The 21,719-nt window shown below is 42.1% G+C and overlaps 1 protein-coding gene across 1 annotated transcript; it reads right to left on the bottom strand.

Annotated features, from left to right (window-relative positions):
* Positions 1-862: 862 nt before the first annotated feature.
* On the bottom strand, positions 863-19,791 carry HAUS4 (HAUS augmin like complex subunit 4). Its single transcript, XM_081969541.1, has 7 exons — positions 19,679-19,791; positions 15,423-15,563; positions 10,481-10,577; positions 8,524-8,669; positions 5,234-5,364; positions 4,921-4,989; positions 863-1,116 (listed from the first exon to the last, which is right to left on the bottom strand). Exons 1-7 carry the CDS (start codon positions 19,781-19,783, stop codon positions 939-941), a joined length of 867 nt encoding a protein of 288 aa, XP_081825667.1. The 5' UTR covers positions 19,784-19,791; the 3' UTR covers positions 863-938.
* Between the last annotated feature and the right edge of the window lie 1,928 nt (positions 19,792-21,719).

Raw genomic sequence — 21,719 nt, forward strand, 5'->3', positions numbered from 1 at the left:
GACTATCAGAAGGTTTTAGCAGGGCGAAACAAGGTGTTGTGTGGCCAGTCGACTGCCGCCCCCCCGCCAGCAGTCGAATCAGAGGACGAGGAGGCGTGAGAATCAAGGTCAGCATCAAGGCAACCTGGGAGCTCCGAGGGGGAAGAGGGAATGGAGCAGTCAGAGAGACAGAAGCGGAGTCTGGGCCGTCCGTCAGACCTCAGATAGTCAACAGCCGCCAGGTCTGGAGGTGGCTGATGAGGAAGAGGAGGAACACCTGGGTCCTGACGACTATTCATCTCCCGGAGGGATTTTTGCCGGGGCTGCCAGTGCTACCATATTTTTTGGAGTATAAGACGCACTAGAGTATAAGACGCACCAAGGTTTTGAAGAGGCAAATTTTTAAACAAAGTTTTTGCACTCTGCAAACCTCCCCAAAACGGCCCGTTTTTCATGAAAACGAGCCAGATTTTTGTCAAAAAAAGGCCCTGGATAGACTTTAGGAAGCTTATAGAGTGCTCCTGAGGGCTGGGAGAGCAAAAAAATGGTCCGTTTTTGTTCGTTTCTGCCCTCCCCATCCCCCAGGAGCTCTCTGAAAGCCTCCATAAGGCTACGCACAGCCGTTTTGGTGAAGGGGGCGAGGTTTTGGGAGGCAAAAAAAAGCTGCATTCAGTGTATAAGACGCACCCAGATTTTCAGCCTCTTTTTTGAGGAAAAAAAAGGTGCGTCTTATACTCTGAAAAATACGGTACTGAAAGGAACCCTTTGAGTTCATTTCAGAGGGTTTTTCATGTTTGGGGAGCTTGTTCAGAACACAAGGATTTCAAAATCATGTCCCCGTATTGTTGCGAGGTGGGCAGGGAGGCAAGAAGGAAGCAATCCAGATGTTTCGATTTTTTAATTGTGTGACACATTTACTGCGCATCCTTTCACGGTCCTCAAACGAGATGTGGCCTCTTTCAGTCTTTGTTTAATTCGGTCAGCACCCACCGACGATTGTGAATAATTTCTTGCAACCGGGTGTATTCTTTTACTAACTCCTCAAATTCCGGCCCCAGGATCTCGTAATTCGAAAGGATCTTGCGGGAAGTGGCTAGTGCTTGTTCCTCCTGGCTCAAGTCGCCCTTCAGTTTGTCCCTGGAGAAGAGTTAAAGAATGGAGAAAGTCCTTGACTTACAACAAGTTCATTTAGTGACCGTTTCGAAGGGACCCCGGCCCTGAAAAAAAGTGACTTAGGACAGATTTTGGCAGAGTAATGACCGTTCAAGGTAGGGGTGAAATGGTCCCGGTTCGCCGAAACCATTAGTAAAAAAATGTTTTAAAAAGGTTTTTAAAAGTTCTGAACTTTTTTGTAAACTTTTAAAGCATTTTTTTTACTACCGGTTCGGGCTAATAGGTAGTAAAAAAATGCTTTTAAAAAGTTTTTTTAAAAGGTTCCCACAATTGTTTGGCACAGTTGATTGTCACAGCTAATCATCAGAACGTTTTTAAAAAAAAAAACTTTTTAAAGCATTTTTTACTATTGGTTCGGGCGAATAGGTAGTAAAAAAATGCTTCAAAAGTTTTTTAAAAGGTTCCCGAATCGTGTAACATGGCTGATTGTCACAGCTGATCGTCGGAACTTTTTTTAAAAAACTTTTAAAAGCATTTTTTAAAACTACCTGTTCAGGGAAATAGGTAGTAAAAAAATGCTAAAAATAGCTTTTAAAAAGGTTCCCACGATCAATACAATACAATACAATACAATAGTAGAGTTGGAAGGGACCTTGGAGGTCTTCTAGTCCAACCCCCTGCCTAGGCAGGAAACCCTATACCGTTTCAGACAAATAGCTATCCAACATCTTCTTAAAGACTTCCAGTGTTGGGGCATTCACATCTTCTGGAGGCAAGCTGTTCCACTGATTAATTGTTCTCACTGTCAGGAAATTTCTCCTCAGTTCTAAGTTGCTTCTCTCCTTGATTAGTTTCCACCCATTGCTTCTTGTTCTACCCTCAGGTGCTTTGGAGAATAGTTTGACTCCCTCTTCTTTGTGGCAACCCCTGAGATATTGGAAGACTGCTATCATGTCTCCCCTAGTCCTTCTTTCTCTTAAGCTAGACATACCCAGTTCCTGCAACCGTTCTTCATATGTTTTAGTCTCCAGTCCCCTAATCATCTTTGTTGCTCTTCTCTGCACTCTTTCCAGAGTCTCCACATCTTTTCTACATCGTGGCGACCAGAACTGAATGCAGTATTCCAAGTGTGGCCTTACCAAGGCATTATAAAGTGGTATTAACCCTTCACGTGATCTTGATTCTATCCCTCTGTTGATGCAGCCTAGAACTGTGTTGGCTGTTTTGGCAGCTGCTGCACACGGCTGGCTCATATTTAAATGGTTGTCCACTAGGACTCCAAGATCCCTTTCACAGTTACTACTACTGAGTAAGGTATCACCTATACTGTACCTGTGCATTCCGTTTTTGTTGCCTAAATGTAGAACCTTACTCTTTTCGATCATTTGGCATGGTTGATTGTCACAGCTGCTCGTCGGAACTTTTTAAAAACTTTTTTTAGCATTTTTTTAAACTACCGTTTTGGGCAAATAGGTACTAAAAAAATGCTTTAAAAAAGTTTTGAAAAAGTTCCGACGAGCAGCTGTGACAATCAGCCGTGCCAAATGATCGTGGGAACCTTTCATTCCATTCTATATTTTCTTTTCTTTTCTTTTCCATTCCATTCTATTTTATATTTTCTATTCTGTTCTGTTCTGTTCCATTCATTTCCATTCCATTCCATATTTTCTACTCTGCTCTGTTCTATTCTAGTTCTGTTCTGTTGTTCTGTTCTGTGCTATGATATTCTAATTCTATTTACTGTCGTACCCTCCATATTTTCTATTCTATTCTATTCTATCTTTCCATACCATTCCATATATTATACTATGCTATGCTATTCTACCATTCCATTCTATTCTACCTTTCCATTCCATTCCACATATTATTCTATTCTATTCTATTCTAACTTTCCATTCCATTCCATATTCTATTCTATTCTATTCTACCTTTCCTTTTCATTCCATTCCATATATTATTCTATTCTATTCTATTCTATTCTAACTTTCCATTCCATTCCATATTCTATTCTATCATTCCATTCCATTCCATATATTATACTATGCTATGCTATTCTACCATTCCATTCCATATATTATTCTATTCTATTCTATCTTTCCATTCCATTCCATATATTATGCTATGCTATGCTATTGTACCATTCCATTCCACATATTATTTTATTCTATTCTATTCTACCTTTCCATTCCATTCCATTCCATTCCATTCCATATTCTATTCTATTCTATCTTTCCATTCCATTCCATTCCATATATTATGTTATTCTATGCTATTCTACCATTCCATTCCACATATTATTTTATTCTATTCTATTCTACCTTTCCATTCCATTCCATATTCTATTCTATTCTATCTTTCCATTCCATTCCATATATTATACTATGCTATGCTATTCTACCATTCCATTCCATATATTATTCTATTCTATTCTATCTTTCCATTCCATTCCATATATTATGCTATGCTATGCTATTCTACCATTCCATTCCATATATTATTCTATTCTATTCTATCTTTCCATTCCATTCCATATATTATGCTATGCTATGCTATTCTACCATTCCATTCCATATATTATTCTATTCTATTCTATCTTTCCATTCCATTCCATATATTATGCTATGCTATGCTATTCTACCATTCCATTCCATATATTATTCTATTCTATTCTATCTTTCCATTCCATTCCATATATTATGCTATGCTATGCTATTCTACCATTCCATTCCATATATTATTCTATTCTATTCTATCTTTCCATTCCATTCCATATATTATGCTATGCTATGCTATTCTACCATTCCATTCCACATTATTCTATTCTATTCTACCTTTCCATTCCATTCCATTCCATATATTATGCTATGTTATGCTATTCTACCATTCCATTCCATATATTATTCTATTCTATTCTATCTTTCCATTCCATTCCATATATTATGCTATGCTATGCTATGCTATTCTACCATTCCATTCCACATATTATTTTATTCTATTCTATTCTACCTTTCCATTCCATTCCATTCCATATTCTATTCTATTCTATTCTATCTTTCCATTCCATTCCATATATTATGCTATGCTATGCTATTCTACCATTCCATTCCACATTATTCTATTCTATTCTACCTTTCCATTCCATTCCATTCCATATATTATGCTATGTTATGCTATTCTACCATTCCATTCTATTTTATTCTACCTTTCCATTCCATTCCATTCCATATTCTATTCTATTCTACCTTTCCATTCCATATTCTATTCTATTCTATTCTACCTTTCCATTCCATTCCATTCCATATTCTATTCTATTCTACCTTTCCATTCAATATTCTATTCTATTCTATTCTATTCTATTCTACCTTTCCATTCCATTCCATTCCATATTCTATTCTATTCTACCTTTCCATTCAATATTCTATTCTATTCTATTCTACCTTTCCATTCCATTCCATATTCTATTCTACCTTTCCATTCCATATTCTATTCTATTCTACCTTTCCATTCCATTCCATATATTATTCTATTCTATTCTAATTTTCCATTCCATTCCATATTCTATTCTACCATTCCATTCCATATATTATTCTATTCTATTCTATTCTATTCTATTCTAACTTCCCATTCCATTCCATTCCATATTCTATTCTATTCTACCTTTCCTTTCCATTCCATTCCATAGTCTATTCTATTCTATCTTTCCATTCCATATATTATGTTATGCCATGCTATGCTATTCTACCATTCCATTCCATTCCATTCCATATATTATTCTATTCTATTCTATTCTATTCTATTCTATTCTATTTCATCCCATTATCAACTCACCTGATCATTCGATGCACGGTCACTATCTCAGGAGTATAAGTTTCCGACAGGATCTTCAGCTCCTCGAACCTAGAAGAAGCAAAATACCGTAGTGGGGATTGGTAGATTTCTATTCCTACCAGAAAGGAAGGGCCTTTGGGCCAGCGATCGGCCTATTTGGAGAAGGCTTTCTAGAAACCAACCCTTCTTGAGCTTCTCTTGATCAACACACGGAAAGTTGCCCTTCAGAGGAAAAGTCCATTAGGAGTGTTTTAAACTGGGAAAACGGATGTTAAGGAATCGACCGTTTTTGGCCTTCCAATTCAAAGCTCACCGTATCTTTAGCAACAAAGCGCTGCATTTAATCTCCATATACTGGGCGTTGACCTGGTCCACTTCGGATTGGGCCCCAAGGCGAAACTCACGGGCCAATCGTTTCAGGAGGCTCAAACAACGCAACAGGACCTGAAACGAAAGAGGAACAAAAATGCAAAGTTGTTGTTATTGTTAGTTGCGAAGTTGTGTTTGACCCATCGCGATCCCATGGACCATGTTCCTCCAGGCCTTCCTGTCCTCTACCATCCTCTGGAGTCCATTGAAGCTCACGCCGACTGCTTTGGTGACTCCATCCAGCCACCTCCTTCTCTGCCGTCCCCTTCTTCTTCTTTTGCCCTCAGTCTTTCCCAGCATGAGGCTCTTCTCCAGGGAGTCCTTCCTTCTCATTAGGTGGCCAAAGTATTTGAGTTTCCTCTCCAGGATCTGGCCTTCTAAAGAGCAGCCAAGGTTGATCTCCTCTAGGACTGACCGGTCGGATCGCCTTGCAGTCCAAGGGACTCAACATTTAACAACCATACGCTAACATAAGCTAACTAATTTTAACATGTTACTATTCTTGGGCTTTGACTCCCCCTTTATTAAACCAACTTTGAATAAAATGTAACATTCCTTATGCCTTCATTCATAAGCTCACTGAAATTTTTTAGTCCGGTATTTGTTTTGAATATAGTCAATCCATCTTCTCCAGTCCAGCTTGTACATCTCATCCGAATGGTCCTTCAGATACGCTGAGATTTTGGCCATCTCTGCTAAGTTTACGACTTTTAACGTCCATTCTTGGATGGTGGGCAACTCTTCCTTCTTCCAGTATTGCGTCACCAACAATCTTGCTGCCGTCGTTAGGTTCAAGATCAGATTAGTCTCTATAACAGTACAGTCTGAAACTACGCCTAACAAAAACAACTGGGGTGTGAACTTTATCCTCTTTTTCAAAATATTTTGAATAACCCACCATATTTTTATCCAAAATGCTTTAACTTTTTTACAAGTCCACCAAATATGGTGGTACGTGGCACCAGCACAGTCACATCTCCAACATTTACACCACCACAGCAGAGTTGGAAGGGACCTTGGAGGTCTTCTAGTCCAACCCCCTGCCTAGGCAGGAAACCCTATACCGTTTCAGGCAAATGGCTATCCAACATCTTCTTAAAGACTTCCAGTGTTGGGGCATTCACAACTTCTGGAGGCAGCTTCTGTTCCACTGATTAATTGTTCTAAATATGTGTTATGTCTATGTGTTGTTGTAGAGGATGACTGAAATGAATCTCAGGAAACCTGCCACAACTTAACAACTATTCATTTTGTGACTGCCCAAAGTTGCAACAGCACTGAAAAAAGGGACTTCCAACCGTTCCTCGCACTTACGACTGTCGCGACATCTCCACGGTCACATGGTACTAAACCTCAGGCACTTGGCAACCGCCATGTATTTAGGATGGTTGCAATGTGACAGGGTTGTGTAATTGCCATTTGTAACCTTCCCAGCTGGCTACCGACAGGCAAAGTCAAGTGGGGAAGCTGGTCTTACTTAACAACCATGCGATTCACTCAACGACTTCAGTGATTCGCTTAATAATGGTGGTAGAAAAGGTGATAAAATCGGGCATGACTCACTTAACAACTGACTTGCTTAACAACGGAAATTCTTATCCCAACTGTGATTATAAGTCAAGCATTACCTGTATTTGTAATCCTGAGCAAACATTTAGATTGTAGATTCGGATACATACAGGCTAGCCTTTTTGGATCTAAGTGCCATCTGTACAGCATCTTGTAGAAGTTCTCTCTCATGTTCTGAGCTTGTGTAAATTAATTTACACGGCGCTCAGCCTTCCTTAGGGTCCAACCTTTCACAGCCATCCATTGCAACTGGGAAAACCACAGCCTTGACTATACAGGTTGTGAAAGTTGGTCATTAAAAAAGCAGGAAATGCAAAGAGACAAATCAGAAAGGGAAGTGCAAGACCCTCTTTAAGTTATTGTACACACTCATCCCTTGCACAGGTCAATCTGGTGCGACAACTGCATCCTTTCCTGGAAGGTTCAAGTGAACCAATTCGCTTCAGTGGCGAAGTGCTGGGCTAATCCCTAGGAGGCGGGGAGTTCTAGTCCCACCTTTGCCATGAAAGCCAGCTGGGTGATTTTGGGCCAATCACCACGATAGATAGATAGATGATAGATAGATAGATAGATGATAGATAGATGATAGATAGATGATAGATAGATGATAGATAGATAGATAGATGATAGATAGAGTGACAGACAGACGGCACATAGACAGACAAATGATAGACATACATACATACAGAGACGGCAGATAGATAGATGATAGAGAGACAGACAGACAGACCCAGCAGATAGACAGATAGATAGACAGATGAGATAGATAGATAGATAGATAGATAGATAGATGATAGAGAGACAGACAGACAGATCCGGCAGATAGACAGATAGACAGACAGACAGAGAGACGGCATAGATAGACAGATGAGATAGATGATAGACAGACAGGCAGAGATGATAGATAGGTAAGACAGATGAGATAGATAGATAGATGATAGACAGACAGAGACGGCAGATAAACAGATGAGATAGATAGATAGATGATTAGATAGATAGATAGATAGATAGATAGATAGATAGATAGATAGATAGATGATAGACAAATAGGCAGATGGATGGATGGATGACAGACAGACAGACAGTGGTTGTTAAAGTGCTGGCCTAGAAACCAGGTGTTTGTGAATTCTAGTCCGACGTTAAGCCACCCAGCGTACCTCACCGAGTCCTTGTGGGTAAAATCCCATAAGATTTTGTGGGAGGAAAAAGCCGTATCTGGTATGTTTGCCTTGACTTACGATAAGCAATCATAAAAGAGGGATCAAAACCCAATCGAATTAAAAAACAAACAAACCAAAAACCTCAATCTAGGCGCCGTCCTGACGAAATAGGGAGAGCTGCAGCCCTTTGAACAGAGTTTGTTTCGTTGGTGACAGATGCCCCCAGACTCCTGACGGAGGTGAGGGGGGACGGATTTCATAGCGAGGATTCCAGAAGCCCAGGATATTTGATCGGAGATCAAACCATCACCGGCTTTTTCGAAAATGCAAACAGGATTTATTTTAGAAAACCCGAGCGCAGACTGCAGACTTTAAAAGGCCGCTGTTTATAAAAAGCTTACCCTAATCTCGGAAATTCCCGAAAGAAATTGGAAGTTCTTTATCCTGAGCAGAATTCTTAGGACAGGCCAGAATTATTATTATCATTATTTTTGGCGCCCATTACCTGGGGATAAGCCGCTTTCTGCTGCTCCAGATATCCGACCAGCTCTTCCTGCTGAGCTCTGGCCTCCTTCAGATGCTGCTTCTCGGTGGCTAGACTCTCCGCCAAGGCGCCGAGCATTATCATCTGGGCCGCGGCTCCAACGTTATCTGCCGGGAGCAAATTCGGAGGGGACGAGAGCGACAGATTCAACAGAGCGGGAGATAGGAGGTATTTTTTTTTAAAAAAAAAAACAGATTGAAAAAACAGATGAACAGAGTTGGGAATGGACCTTTGCTTTGGACTCTGATTTAATTGTGGATGCTATTTGGAACCCCGATATTAATCCGAATCTGAAAAAGCTTCCCAGTTTCCCCCACCCAGTTGAAAGTTCAAGATCTTGCCCCCCACGCCCACAAGCCCATCCCATGATCCAATCTTCCACTGCCATGCTGGCAGTTCCACCCATCCAGTTCCGGTCAGGTGCAGAGGTGCCAAAGACAAAGGATGACCTTGGTTTTCTAGAAAGGAATTTTGTTTCGACTACATAGCATCTAATTCCGTACAATCCCCCCTCCCGTTTTCCCACAATGGAAAAGACATAATAGAATAATAGAAAGGGTGGCAGGTCAAAGATCCAAGAGGAATATAGCTGCAGGCAGCTGGTAGGGGTGTCGAAGTCAAGGCCCGTGGGCTGGATCCAGCCCGCGATGTGGTCGGATCTGGTCCCCGCAAGGCCGTCCTGGGAAATGGAAGGGGCCAGCCCGCGTCGCCTCAGCCTGGTCTACCCAATGTAAAGAGGACCATCGGCACAGCAGTTTGGGGAGGGGTGTCAAGCTGGCCATGCCCACCCATTGGCCACGCCCACCCAGTCTGCCCTGGCCACCCAAGGTACACCAACAGCCCTGGTGCAGCTCTCAATGAATTGGAGTTGGACACCCCTGTTGTAGGTCATCTAACCCAGCTCCCTCTGCCCAAGCAGGAGACCACACACCATTTCTGACAGATGGCAGTCCTCTCTCTTCTTGAAAGCCTCCAGGGATGAAGCTCCCACAACTTCCGAAGGCAACTTCTGTTCCATGGGTTGATTCTTCTCACTGTCAGAAAATGTCTCCTTATTTCCAGGTTGAATCTCTCCTTGGTCAGTTTCCATCCATTATTCCTTGTCTGGACGTCAGGTGCTTTGGAGAATAGCTTGACCCCCTCCTCTCTGGGGCAGCCCCTCAAATATTGGAAGACTGTCCTCATGTCCCCCCTGGTCCTTCTCTTCACTAGACTAGCCAGGCCCAGTTCCTGCAACCGTTCATCGTGTGTTTTAGCCTACCGTCCCCTCTTCTCTGCACTTTTTCTAGAGTCTCAACATCTTTTTTTATAGTGTGGTGGCCAAAACTGTACTCTAGGTGTGATCTTACTAAAGCTTTATAGAGTGGTATTAGTACCTCTCTTGATCTTGATTGTATCAGTCGAGTTTTATAACAAAGATGTTGAGACTCAAGAAAGAGGGCAGAGTTGAACAGCCAAGGTGATTAGGGGACTAAAACATACGAAGAACGGTTGCAGGAACTGGGGATGTCTCGTTTAAGGAAAAGAAGGACCAGGGGAGACATGAGAGCAAAGGGGCTGCCCCAGAGAGGATGGGGTCAAGCTATTTTCCAAGGCACCTGAAGTCCAAACAAGGAAATAATGGATGGAAACTGACCAAGGAGAGATTCAACCTTGAAATAAGGAGAAATTTTCTGTCCGTGAGAAGAATCAACCCATGGAACAGAAGTCTCCTGCTGGGTGGGTGGGGTGGGGGAGGTTGGACTAGATGACCTACAAGGACCCTTCCAACTCTGTTAATCTGTACCTGTACATTTAGTTTTACTTGTCAGGTTTTTTTTTAAAAATGGCCTCCCTCTCACACCTGGGACTCTAGCCTGCGCCCACCATGGCCGTCTTCCTCCAGGTCACCCCGTATGTACAATAATTCCAAATTTACCACTCTCGGGGCGATAGTAACTGAGCACATCCAAACATTTGGCCTTTAGAAACTTCTCCACCTCGGCTGGGAGCTGTTTCTGCATTTGTTCCAGGTCCTAGAGAAATACAGAAAGAGAAATATATTCCTTTCTCTGACATCTATCTATCCATCGAGAGAGAGAGAGAGAGACAGACAGACACACACACCGTATGTCTGTCTATCCATCTATCTGTCTATCTATATCCTATCTACCTACCTACCTGTCTGTCTGTCTGTCTATCTACCTACCTATATCCTACCTAACTACCTACCTGTCTATCCATCCATCCATCCATCCGCCTACCTATCTATCTACCTACCTACCTACCTATATCCTATCTGTCTGTCTGTCTATCTATATCCTATCTACCTATCTATATCCTACCTACCTACCTACCTACCCATATCCTATCTATCTATCTATCTATCTATCTATCTATCATCTATCTATCTACCTATATCCTATCTACCTACCTACCTACCTACCTGCCTGTCTGTCCGTCCATCCATCCATCCTTCTACCAACCTACCTACCTGTTTGTCTATCTGTCTGTCTATCTATCTACCTATCTGTCTGTCTATCTATATCCTACCTACCTATCTATCTCATATCTACCTACCTACCTACCTACCCATATCCTATCTATCTATCTATCTATCTATCTATCTATCTATCTATCTATCTACCTACCTACCTATATCCTATCTACCTACCTACCTACCTGCCTGTCTGTCTATCCATCCATCTACCAACCTACCTACCTGTTTGTCTATCTGTCTGTCTATCTACCTATCTGTCTATCTATATCCTACTTACCTACCTACCTACCTACCTACCTACCTACCTACCTACCTACTTATATATCTACCTACCTACATGCCTGCCTGCCTGCCTATCTATATCCTATCTATCTATCTATCTATCTATCTATCTATCTATCTATCTATCTATCTATCTATCTATCATCTATCTATCATCTATCTATCTATCTATCTATCTATCTATCTATCTATCTATCTATCTATCTATCATCTATCTATCATCTATCTAGAGAGAGAGAGAGGATATAGATAGATAACTTCAAATTTATCCCTTCTCTCCAGGATTAGATAGTCCTTGACGTACGACCACAATCCGGCCCAAAATTTCCGTGGCTACACAAGACAGTTGCGAGAGTGAGTTTCGCCCCATTTTTCAGGACCTTCGGGATCCGGCGAAATCGTTGCGGTTCTTCAGTCAGGAACAACAGTTATTAAATTAATCTGGCTACCTCGTTGACTGTGCTGGTCAGGTGGCGGCAAAATAGGAATCACGCGTGCTCCGGGACGCTGCGACCGTCATAAATACGAGTCGGTTGCCAAGCACCTGGATTTTGATCAGTTGATCAAGAGTTGTGTGAGAGTGGTGCAGTGGCCTAGAGGTGGAGCTCTCGCCTCAACAATGAGGAGGCTGAGAGTTCGATCCTAGGTAGAGGCAGATATTTCTCTCTCTGGGCACAATGAGAATATATCAGCTGAACAAAACTCCGCATTGGCAACAGGGAAGGGCATCCGGCCAGTAAACACTCTGCTACCTTCATTCAGCTGCCCAGACTCCACTCCGCAAGGGATTATGAGGTCGTTAAACAATGATGATCATGAAGAGTTATGCGAAAGAAGGTTGTAAGTCATTTTTTTCATGGCCATTGTAACTTCGGTCACTAAACCAATCGTCGTTAGTCAAGGACTACCTGTATTAGGGATGTCATTGCAGGCAATGTTTCTCTGCTCAGAATTAAGAATTTTAGGCCTATTCTTTGTCGGGGGTATCCATTTTTTGGAAAACACAAACGATGAGTCATTTCACACAACCCAAATGGATTGAAACTTGTGATATTACAAGCAGAGCTCAAACTACAACCGTAACAGAGTCTTGTCCACCACGGTCGTAAACCGAGGCAGTCGTAAAATGGGTCGGTCCCGTGACCGACCTGGTTTTGCCTTTTTTGAGGGGGCCACTAAACGAATCTGCGGTCGTTAAGCAAACCAACGGTGCACAAAGAGCACGGTGTAATTGAATAAATGTCAACTTTTGGCAACGGCGTTGTGAAAACACAATTCTTAGATGCTGTCAATGGCTGCCATGTTGCCAGGTTCGGTCATGTGACCGTGGAGACCAAGGTGTCGGAACTTTGAATCTGGATAAGAAGTAACCCGGAAGTAGATCCGTCGTAACTTTGGTCGTCAATTGAGAACTTGTAGTCTCAATCCAATTAGATCCACGTTGTGGCTAAATAGGAATGAAGCAGCAGGGAATATTATATAGTCCTCGAGTTATGACACTTCACTTAGCGACCCTTTGACGTTACAATGGCGCTATTAAAAAAAGTGATTTATCAGCATTTTTCACACTCACGACCACTGCATTATCCCCCCCCCGGTCACAGTAATCAAAAATTCAGACGCTCGGCAACTGTCTCGCGTTTACGACCACGGCCGCCTCCAGGAGTCACGCGACCCCCTCTCCCTTTGGCGACCTTCCGACCAGCAAAATCGACGGGGAAGCCAGCTTCACTTAACGACGGTGCTCCTAACTTAACCGCTGCCGGGATTCACTTCGCAAGGCAAGCCGCGAAACGGAAGCAAAAGTCACTTCGCCGCGCTCTCGCTTTGCGCCGGAACATTGGGGGGGGGGTCGATTCTGGTTGTAAGTCAAGGACTGCCTGTAGAGCAAAGAAAACTTGATTTTTTTGCAGGTTCAACAGAGCACAATGGATGGGGATAATTAGAACTGCAGAAAAAACAATGGCTACTAACCTGCTTTCAATCAAGGACCTGTATACTGCACGAGTCAAAAAGAGGGCTGTGAAAATATCTACAGACCCCTCGCATCCTGGACATCAATTGCTTCAACTCCCACCTTCAAAACGACGCTATAAGGCACTGCACACCAAGACAACTAGGCACAGGGACAGTCCCCCCCCGCCCCCCCCCCGAATGCCATCACTCTGCTAAACCACTAAATTCCACAACATTGTCATAATACCTACCAAGACTGTATTACTATTCTTCTTTTCTTCCTTCCTTCCATCTATCTCTCCCCACTTATGAACTATAACCATGTTGCTTGTATCTTTACCATTTATATCGTTTTGTTTGTTCCCATACTGGGATTTTGATTGCTTCTTAGTGACCTCTGAGTATCACTAGGTGTTGTATCTTATGATTCTTGAGGAATGTATTCTATTTTATTTTTCTTTATGCACACTGAGAGCATACGCACCAAAGACAAATTCCTTGTGCGTCCAATCACCCTTGGCCAATAAAGAATTCAATTCAATTCTAATCCACAGTCTACTCAATTTTATTCCCTTTACGATTCTATTTCATATTCTACTCTATTCCATATTCTACTCTATTTTATTCTATTTACTATTCTTTCATATTCTACTCTACTCTATATTCAATTCTATTCCATATTCTATTTTATTCTATTTACTATTCTATTCTTATTCTATTCCATATTCTATTCTATATTCTATTCTATTCCATATTCTATTCTATTCCATATTCTATTCCTAATCTATTTCTTATTCTAATCCATATTCTACTCTATTTTATTCTATTTATCATTCTATTTCATTTTCTATTCCACATTCTATTCTATTTACTATTCTATTCTTATTCTATTCCATATTCAATTCTATTCTATTTATTCTATTCTATTCCATATTCTATTCTATTCCTATATTCTATTCTATTCCATATTCTATTCTATTCCTATATTCTATTCTATTCCATATTCTACTCCATTCTATTTACTATTCTATTCTATTTACTATTCTATTCTATTCCTATTCTATTCCATATTCTATTCTATTCCTATTCTATTCTATTTACTATTCTATTCTTATTCTATTCCATATTCTACTCCATTCTATTTACTATTCTATTCTATTCCTATTCTATTCCATATTCTATTCTATTCCATATTCTATTCTATTCCATATTCTATTCCATATTCTATTCCTAATCTATTTCTTATTCTAATCCATATTCTACTCTATTTTATTCTATTTATCATTCTATTTCATATTCTATTCCACATTCTATTCTATTTACTATTCTATTTTATTCCTATTCTATTCCATATTCTATTCTATTCCTATTCTATTCTATTCCATATTCTATTCTATTCCTATATTCTATTCTATTCCATATTCTACTCCATTCTATTTACTATTCTATTCTATTCCTATTCTATTCTATTTACTATTCTATTCCTATTCTATTCCATATTCTATTCTATTCCTATTCTATTCCATATTCTATTCTATTCCATATTCTATTCTATTCCATATTCTATTCTATTCCATATTCTATTCTATTCCATATTCTATTCTATTCCTAATCTATTTCTTATTCTAATCCATATTCTACTCTATTTTATTCTATTTATCATTCTATTTCATATTCTATTCCACATTCTATTCTATTTACTATTCTATTCTTATTCTATTCCATATTCAATTCTATTCTATTTATTCTATTCCATATTCTATTCTATTCCTATATTCTATTCTATTCCATATTCTACTCCATTCTATTTACTATTCTATTCTATTCCTATTCTATTCTATTTACTATTCTATTCTTATTCTATTCCATATTCTACTCTATTCTTCTCCTAATCTATTCCTTATTCTAATCCATATTCTATTCTATTTTATTCTATTTACTATTCTATTTCATATTCTATTCATTCCATTCCACATTCTACTCCATTCTATTTACTATTCTATTCTATTCCAAATTCTATTCTATTCTATTCTATTCTATTCCATATTCTATTCCTATATTCTATTCTATTGTGAAGAAAACTTGATTTTTCGCAGGTTCAACAGAGCCCAATGGATGGGGAAAGAAAAGAGTCGGCCCTTACTTGGCGAGCAGGGAGAAACTCGGTTAAATGTCGGGTTTCCAGGCCTAAGACAGACGGACGGGCGTTTGGCAAGGACGAATGGAGATCAAGCATCCGTTTCAACTCCGCTACCAGCAGCTGCTGTTCCAGGGTTTCCAGGAACTTGAGGGCAGGAAAAGAAGATTTAGGAGAGGGGGGGGGAGAAAAAGAGAAGATAAATAAACTTCACCCAACCAGAACCTTTCCCTCCAGACAACACAGTTAAGCCGTAAAATGTCTGGCTGGCTGAGTCACCGAGCCAAAGACAAACAAATTTGATCGAGCCTTGTGTGAAGTTGCCCGTCGGGTTAAAACAAAACAAAAAAACCCACAACGGAGCCTGGGCTTCGCTTGGCGATTTGTGTGACGACGACGATGTTGCCGAACGGCCTTGTTTCGTTACAAGGAACAGTTGAGCCGTGTTTGACGGCCGTCGTTGTGGCTCGCCAGCGGCCAGCAGAGCTGCCAGACAGTGAGGAGGGTTGGGGAGGAACATAGGCCAGTCCTGGAGTCTGGGGAAGGCTCTGACGACGGCTCTACGTTGGAATCAGAGATGGGGCCGAGGCCGTCTGGCAGTGATCAGTTGCCTTCGGAGCTAGGCAGCAGTGAGGCAGAGGAACAGCTGGAGCCTGTTCCCAGTGTGCGCCTGCGCAGAGCTTCCAGGAGAAAAGAATAGCTAGGAAATCCGGGTCGACTTGGGAGCAAAGCCACAGGTGGACGGTGAATGGCCCCTCCCAGAGGGAATAAAAGAGGAGCGACAGGGGAGTGGAGTTTGCAGGAGACCATTAGTTCACTTAATTGGTTCGTGACTCTCTGAGACTCTCTTGCCAAGTTTTGCAGATATCGGCCAGCTTCCGCGACAGTCCGAAACTTATCAGAAAACCCGGATAAAGCTGTGCCACATTGTCGCGTTACAGCTCATCCTTGACTTACAACTGTTTGTTTAGCGTCCGTTGGAAGTTACTATAAGCACTGAAAACAAAGCTCTTTTCACTCTCTCTCCTCTTTCCCCCTTTCTCTTCCCTTCTTTCCTCTCTCTCTGCCTCCCCACTCTTTCTCCCTCCTCTTTCCCCCTTTCTCTTCCCCTCTTCTTTCTCTTTCTTTCTATCTCTTTGCCTTCCCACTCTTTCTCTCTCCTCTTTCCCCCTTTCTCTTCCCCTCTTCTTTTCCTTTCTCTCTGCCTCTCCCCCCTCTCTCCTCTTTCCTTTTCTCTTCTCCTTCTCTCTCCTCTTTCCCTTTCTTTCTTCCTCCTTTCTCTCTTTCAGTCTCCCTCTCTTTGCCTTCCCACTCTTTCTCTCTCCCCTTTCCCCCTTTCTCTTCCCCTCTTCTTTTCCTCTTTCTCTGTCTCTCTCTGCCTCTCCCCCCTCTCTCCTCTTTCCTTTTCTCTTCTCCTTCTCTCTCCTCTTTCCCTTTCTTTCTTCCTTTCTCTCTTTCAGTCTCTCTCTCAGCCTCCCCACTCTCTCTCTCCACTTTCCCCCTTTCTCTTCCCCTCTTCTTTTCCTCTTTCTCTGTCTCTCTCTGCCTCTCCCCCCTCTCTCTCCTCTTTCCTTTTCTCTTCTCCTTCTCTCTCCTCTTTCCCTTTCTTTCTTCCTCCTTTCTCTCTCTTTCAGTCTCTCTCCCTCTGCCTCCCCACTCTCTCTCTCCTCTTTCCCACTTTCTCTTCCCCTTTTCCTCTTTCTCTGTCTCTCTCTGCCTCTCCCCCCTCTCTCTCCTCTTTCCTTTTCTCTTCCCCCTCTTTCTCTCTCCTTTTGCAGGAAACAATTCATTCGTTCGTTTGTTCGATTCGTTTCAAGAGTGTGAAGATCTGTCCGTGAATCTGAGAGACTCTGTGCCCGGTCTTTCCTTGCACAGCACCTCCTTTGGAAAATATTTACAGGGCAGCTTTCCAAGATAGATGAGGTCCGTGGTCATAAATTCACCTTTGAAATATTGGTCTTCGCTGAAGGTGAACGAGAGGAGTTCGCATTCGTTTAATCAAAGGGGTTTGGTCAGGACCAGGACTCTGCCTCCTGCTTTTTGGGGAAAAACAGTCATAGCTACGGCCCTCAATTATTGATGGCTCTGAGCTACGGCCCTTAATTACTTTTTTAAATTATTTTTTAAGCCTGTTATTTTTAATCCTAGCTTTTCTCGGAGGGATTTCAAAGGATGCTCGGGAGGGTTGGCTCTCATTTTTATCCCGGCGGCCAAAGAAACAGCTCGCTCGACAGGCCTCTGGGACCGCAACTCAAAAGCTTATCGATGGAAGAGAGTATTGGTAGCTCGGGGTTCAAATGAGGGGCCTTTTGGTGCTCTCGGTGGGGTGTTTTATTTTCTAGACATTTTACTACCAAGCTAGGTAACATTATCACTTCTAGAAGGGAAAGAGGCTTGTGGAGAAGAGGAGGAGGATTGTGGGGTCCCCGGTGGTCTCTGAGCTTGGTTGTTATTTTGCAGACATTTCGTCATTAAAATAAAATAAAAAACATTAGCAGTACAAGTGAGTAAGGCTTATGGAGAGGAGGAGGAGGAGGAGGAGGAGGAGGAGAAAGGAAAGGGAAAGAGGAAAGGAAAATAGACGAAAGGAAAGGAGGAGGAAGAGAAGAAGGGGGGAGGATGAGAAAAGAAGATGGAAAAGGAGGAGGAGGAGGAGGAAGGAAAGGAAAAAGAAGAGAAGGAAGAGGGAGAGGGAGAGGAGGAGAAAGAAGAGAAGGGGGAGGATGCGAAAAGAAGGAAAAGAAGGGGGGAGGAGGAGGAGAAAGGAAAGGGAAAGGAAGAAAAGGAAAAGAGGAAAGGAAAGGAGGAAGAGAAGGGGAGGATGAGAAAAGAAGAAGGAAAAGGAGGAGAAAGGAAAGGAGAAAGGAAAGGAGGAAGAGAACGAAGAGAAGGGAAAAAGAAGAGAAGAAAAAGGAAGGGGAGAAGGAAGAAGGGGGAGTATAAGAAAAGAAGGAAAAGAAGGAGAAAGGAAAGGGAAAGGAAGAAAAGGAAAAGAGGAAAGGAAAATAGACGAAAGGAAAGGAGGAGGAAGAGAAGAAGGGGGGAGGATGAGAAAAGAAGAAGGAAAAGGAGGAGGAGGAAGAGGGGGAAGGAAAGGAGGAGGAAGAGGAGAGAAGGAAGAGGAGGAGGAAGAAAAGGAAAAAGAAGAGAAGGAAAAGGGAGAGGGAGAGGAGGAGAAAGAAGAGAAGGGGGAGGATGCGAAAAGAAGGAAAAGAAGGGGGAGGAGGAGGAGAAAGGGAAAGGAAGAAAAGGAAAAGAGGAAAGGAAAAGAGGAAGAGAAGGGGGAGGATGAGAAAAGAAGAAGGAAAAGGAGGAGGAAGGAAAGGAGAAAGGAAAGGAGGAAGAGAAGGAAGAGAAGTGAAAAAGAAGAGAAGAAAAAGGAAGGGGAGAAGGAAGAAGGGGGAGTATAAGAAAAGAAGGAAAAGAAGGGAGAAGGAGGAGAAAGGAAAGGAGGAAAGGGAAGCGAAGGGAAGGAAAGGAAAAGAGGAAAATAGACGAAAGGAAAAGAGGAAGAAGAGGAGAGAAGGAAGAGGAGGAGGAGGAGGAAGAGAAGAAGGGGGGGGAGGATGACAAAAGAAGGAAAAGCATGAGGAGTATATATGCCTACATAATATATATCCAATTTCCTAACCAAGGAACCACTAAGAACATTCCCACCAAAACTCACAGGGCAAGGCCACTCATCTTCACTTCCACTGATGATGTTACCTAGTTGGGTAAGGAGATGTCTGCAAGAAAACCAGCAAAAGCTCAGGGAGCACCAAGCCATCCTCCTCCTCCTCCTCCTCCTCCTCCTTTTGAGGCCTTCCAATAAGGGGGGGACGCTGAACCACCAGGCTGATTAAACTTCCATCCAGGGCAGCGATTCCCGTTAACGTCCGTGTCCCGTAAAACGGGGCAAAACTCACTTCCGCCACGTCTCGCTCAACAACGGAAACGTCGGGCTCAACCGTGGTTCGTAAGCGAAGGACCCCACCCCACCCCTCTTTTCCCCCCGCAGGCTTCTTATTACTAACCAGATCCAATTTACACAGAACGTAATTACTGAGTTTTGACAGCAAAACCCTCCGGCCAAACCAATTCATTTTCCTTCCGCTTTTCTGCTCCGTTGAGGTGAGGCCTCCAAAGCTGCTCTGCGCCCGGCGGTTTAGTTGGCACCGCTTGCCCAGCGAACGGCTAACACTCCCTCGCTCTCACCAACCTGACGGCCGGCTTCGTCGGCCGTGTTATCCCCAAACACGGGTTTCTTTGCCCGGCCTTACTTTTCTGTCCTGGGGGGTGGGATCGGCGCCCGGCTTCATCAAAGCTTCCTGCAGGAGCCGATGCATGGCTTCCCACTTTAACCAGTTGGCACGGTGCAGGTGCATTTCTTTCCTGGCCTGCAAAAAGGAGAGGAGGGGGAGGAGAGAGGGGGAGGGGGAGGAGAAAAGGTTTGAATAAAGGCAATGGGCACTCGCTCAATTCCATTAAATAGCCACTGGCAGGAATGGCAGGCCAAGCCAGTCCCCGGGCTCCGGCCGGGATTATCTTCCCAAGCGAGGAGACACCATCTTTGACTGAAAAACAGCAGTGGTTCTTTTTTTTTCTTTTCTGGAGCTGGCTGGCGATCACTTCTCGTTTTAGGGTGTGGGGCGTGCATAAACATGGAGGAAAAGGGAGAGACAGACAGACAGACAGACGGACGGTTGATAGATGGATATATAGATAGATGGTTGGTTGGTAGGTAGGTAGGTTGATAGATAAGATAGATAGATAGATAGATAGGTAGGTAGGTAGGTAGGTAGGTAGGTAGGTAGGTAGGTAGGTAGATAAGATAGGTAGGTAGGTAGGTAGGTAGGTAGGTAGGTAGGTAGGTAGGTAGGTAGATAAGATAGATAGATAGGTAGATAGGTAGGTAGGTAGGTAGGTAGGTAGGTAGGTAGGTAGGTAGGTTGGTTGGTTGGTTGATAGATAAGATAGATAAATAGATAGATAGATAGATAGATAGATAGATAGATAGATAGATAGATAGATAGGTAGGTAGGTAGGTAGGTAGGTAGGTAGGTTGATAGATAGATAGATAGATAGATAGATAGATAGATAGATAGATAGATAGATAGATGTAGCTGTAGACGATAGATGTAGACGAAAACAAATAGATGTGTATGGATCTATACTAGTCTCCCTTTATTTTATCAGCACAAATACAACACAACATATATATATATATATATATATATATATATATATTTAGATATACATACATACATAATGCATGCATGTATACATGTATACATACATACATATATTGTGTTTATTATGTCAGTCTGTCTCTCTCTCTAGATGGATGGATGGATGGAGATAGATAGACAGAGAGATAGATAGATAGATAGACAGACAGAGAGATAGATAGACAGACAGACAGATATGTAGATGTGTGTCTTCTCTCTGTCTCTGTCTCTCTCTAGATGGATGGATGGATAGATATATGTAGATGTGTGTATTAATGTCTGTCTGTCTCTCTAGATCAGTGTTTCTCAAACTTGGTGACTTTAAGTCCTGTGGACTTCAACTCCCAGAATCCCCCAGCCAGCACAGCTCGCTGGGGGATTCTGGGAGTTGAAGTCCACAGGACTTAAAGTCACCAAGTTTGAGAAACACTGCTCTAGATGGATGGATGGATGGGTAGATATAGATATGTAGATGAGTATATATCTGTCTATCTGTCTCTCTCTAGATGGATGGATGGATAGATGTAGATAGATAGATGATAGATGACAGACAGACAGATGGACGGACGGACAGACAGAGACAGATAGACAAAGATAGGGATATTACCCATCTACCGTGTTTTCCCGAAAACAAAACCATGTCTTAGATTATTTTTGGCTCCAAAGGACACATTAGGTCTTATTTCCTGGTTAGGTCTTATTTTTGGGGAAATACGGCACTAAACGCATCCACCTGGCTGACAATCTTAACTTATTTTGGGGACAGGGTTTCTATTACGAGCATCCTGAAAAATATAATGCTATATTTTTAGATATATCTATATAATCTATATCTATATCTATGTTGCATTTGTGCTGATAAATAAATAAAGGGAGAGTAGTATAGATCTATTTCAAGCTATTTAGCTCTCATCAGCTAGCCATACCTTTACTGGGAACCGGTATTGTGTCACAAACCCTGGTATGCCCAAATATGGGAGGAAACATACAGCTTCCCTTCCCTTCCCTTCTGGCTAGCTGATGAGAGCTAAACAGCTTGAAATAGATCTATACTAGTCTCCCTTTATTTATTTATCAGCACAAATGCAACACA

Source organism: Natrix helvetica (genome assembly GCF_964273705.1).
Source record: "Natrix helvetica genome assembly, chromosome: W".
NCBI lineage: Eukaryota > Metazoa > Chordata > Lepidosauria > Squamata > Natricidae > Natrix > Natrix helvetica.

Bases quoted from the DNA above. Each gene is read 5' to 3' on its own strand.
- HAUS4 (XM_081969541.1), bottom strand. From the start codon at position 19,783: ATGCACCTGCACCGTGCCAACTGGTTAAAGTGGGAAGCCATGCATCGG. The intron at 10,578-15,422 runs GTAAGGGCCGAC...GTATTTCTCTAG, and splicing joins AGTTTCTCCCTGCTCGCCAA to GACCTGGAACAAATGCAGAA. The intron at 8,670-10,480 runs GTAAATTTGGAA...TGCTCCCGGCAG, and splicing joins TTACTATCGCCCCGAGAGTG to ATAACGTTGGAGCCGCGGCC.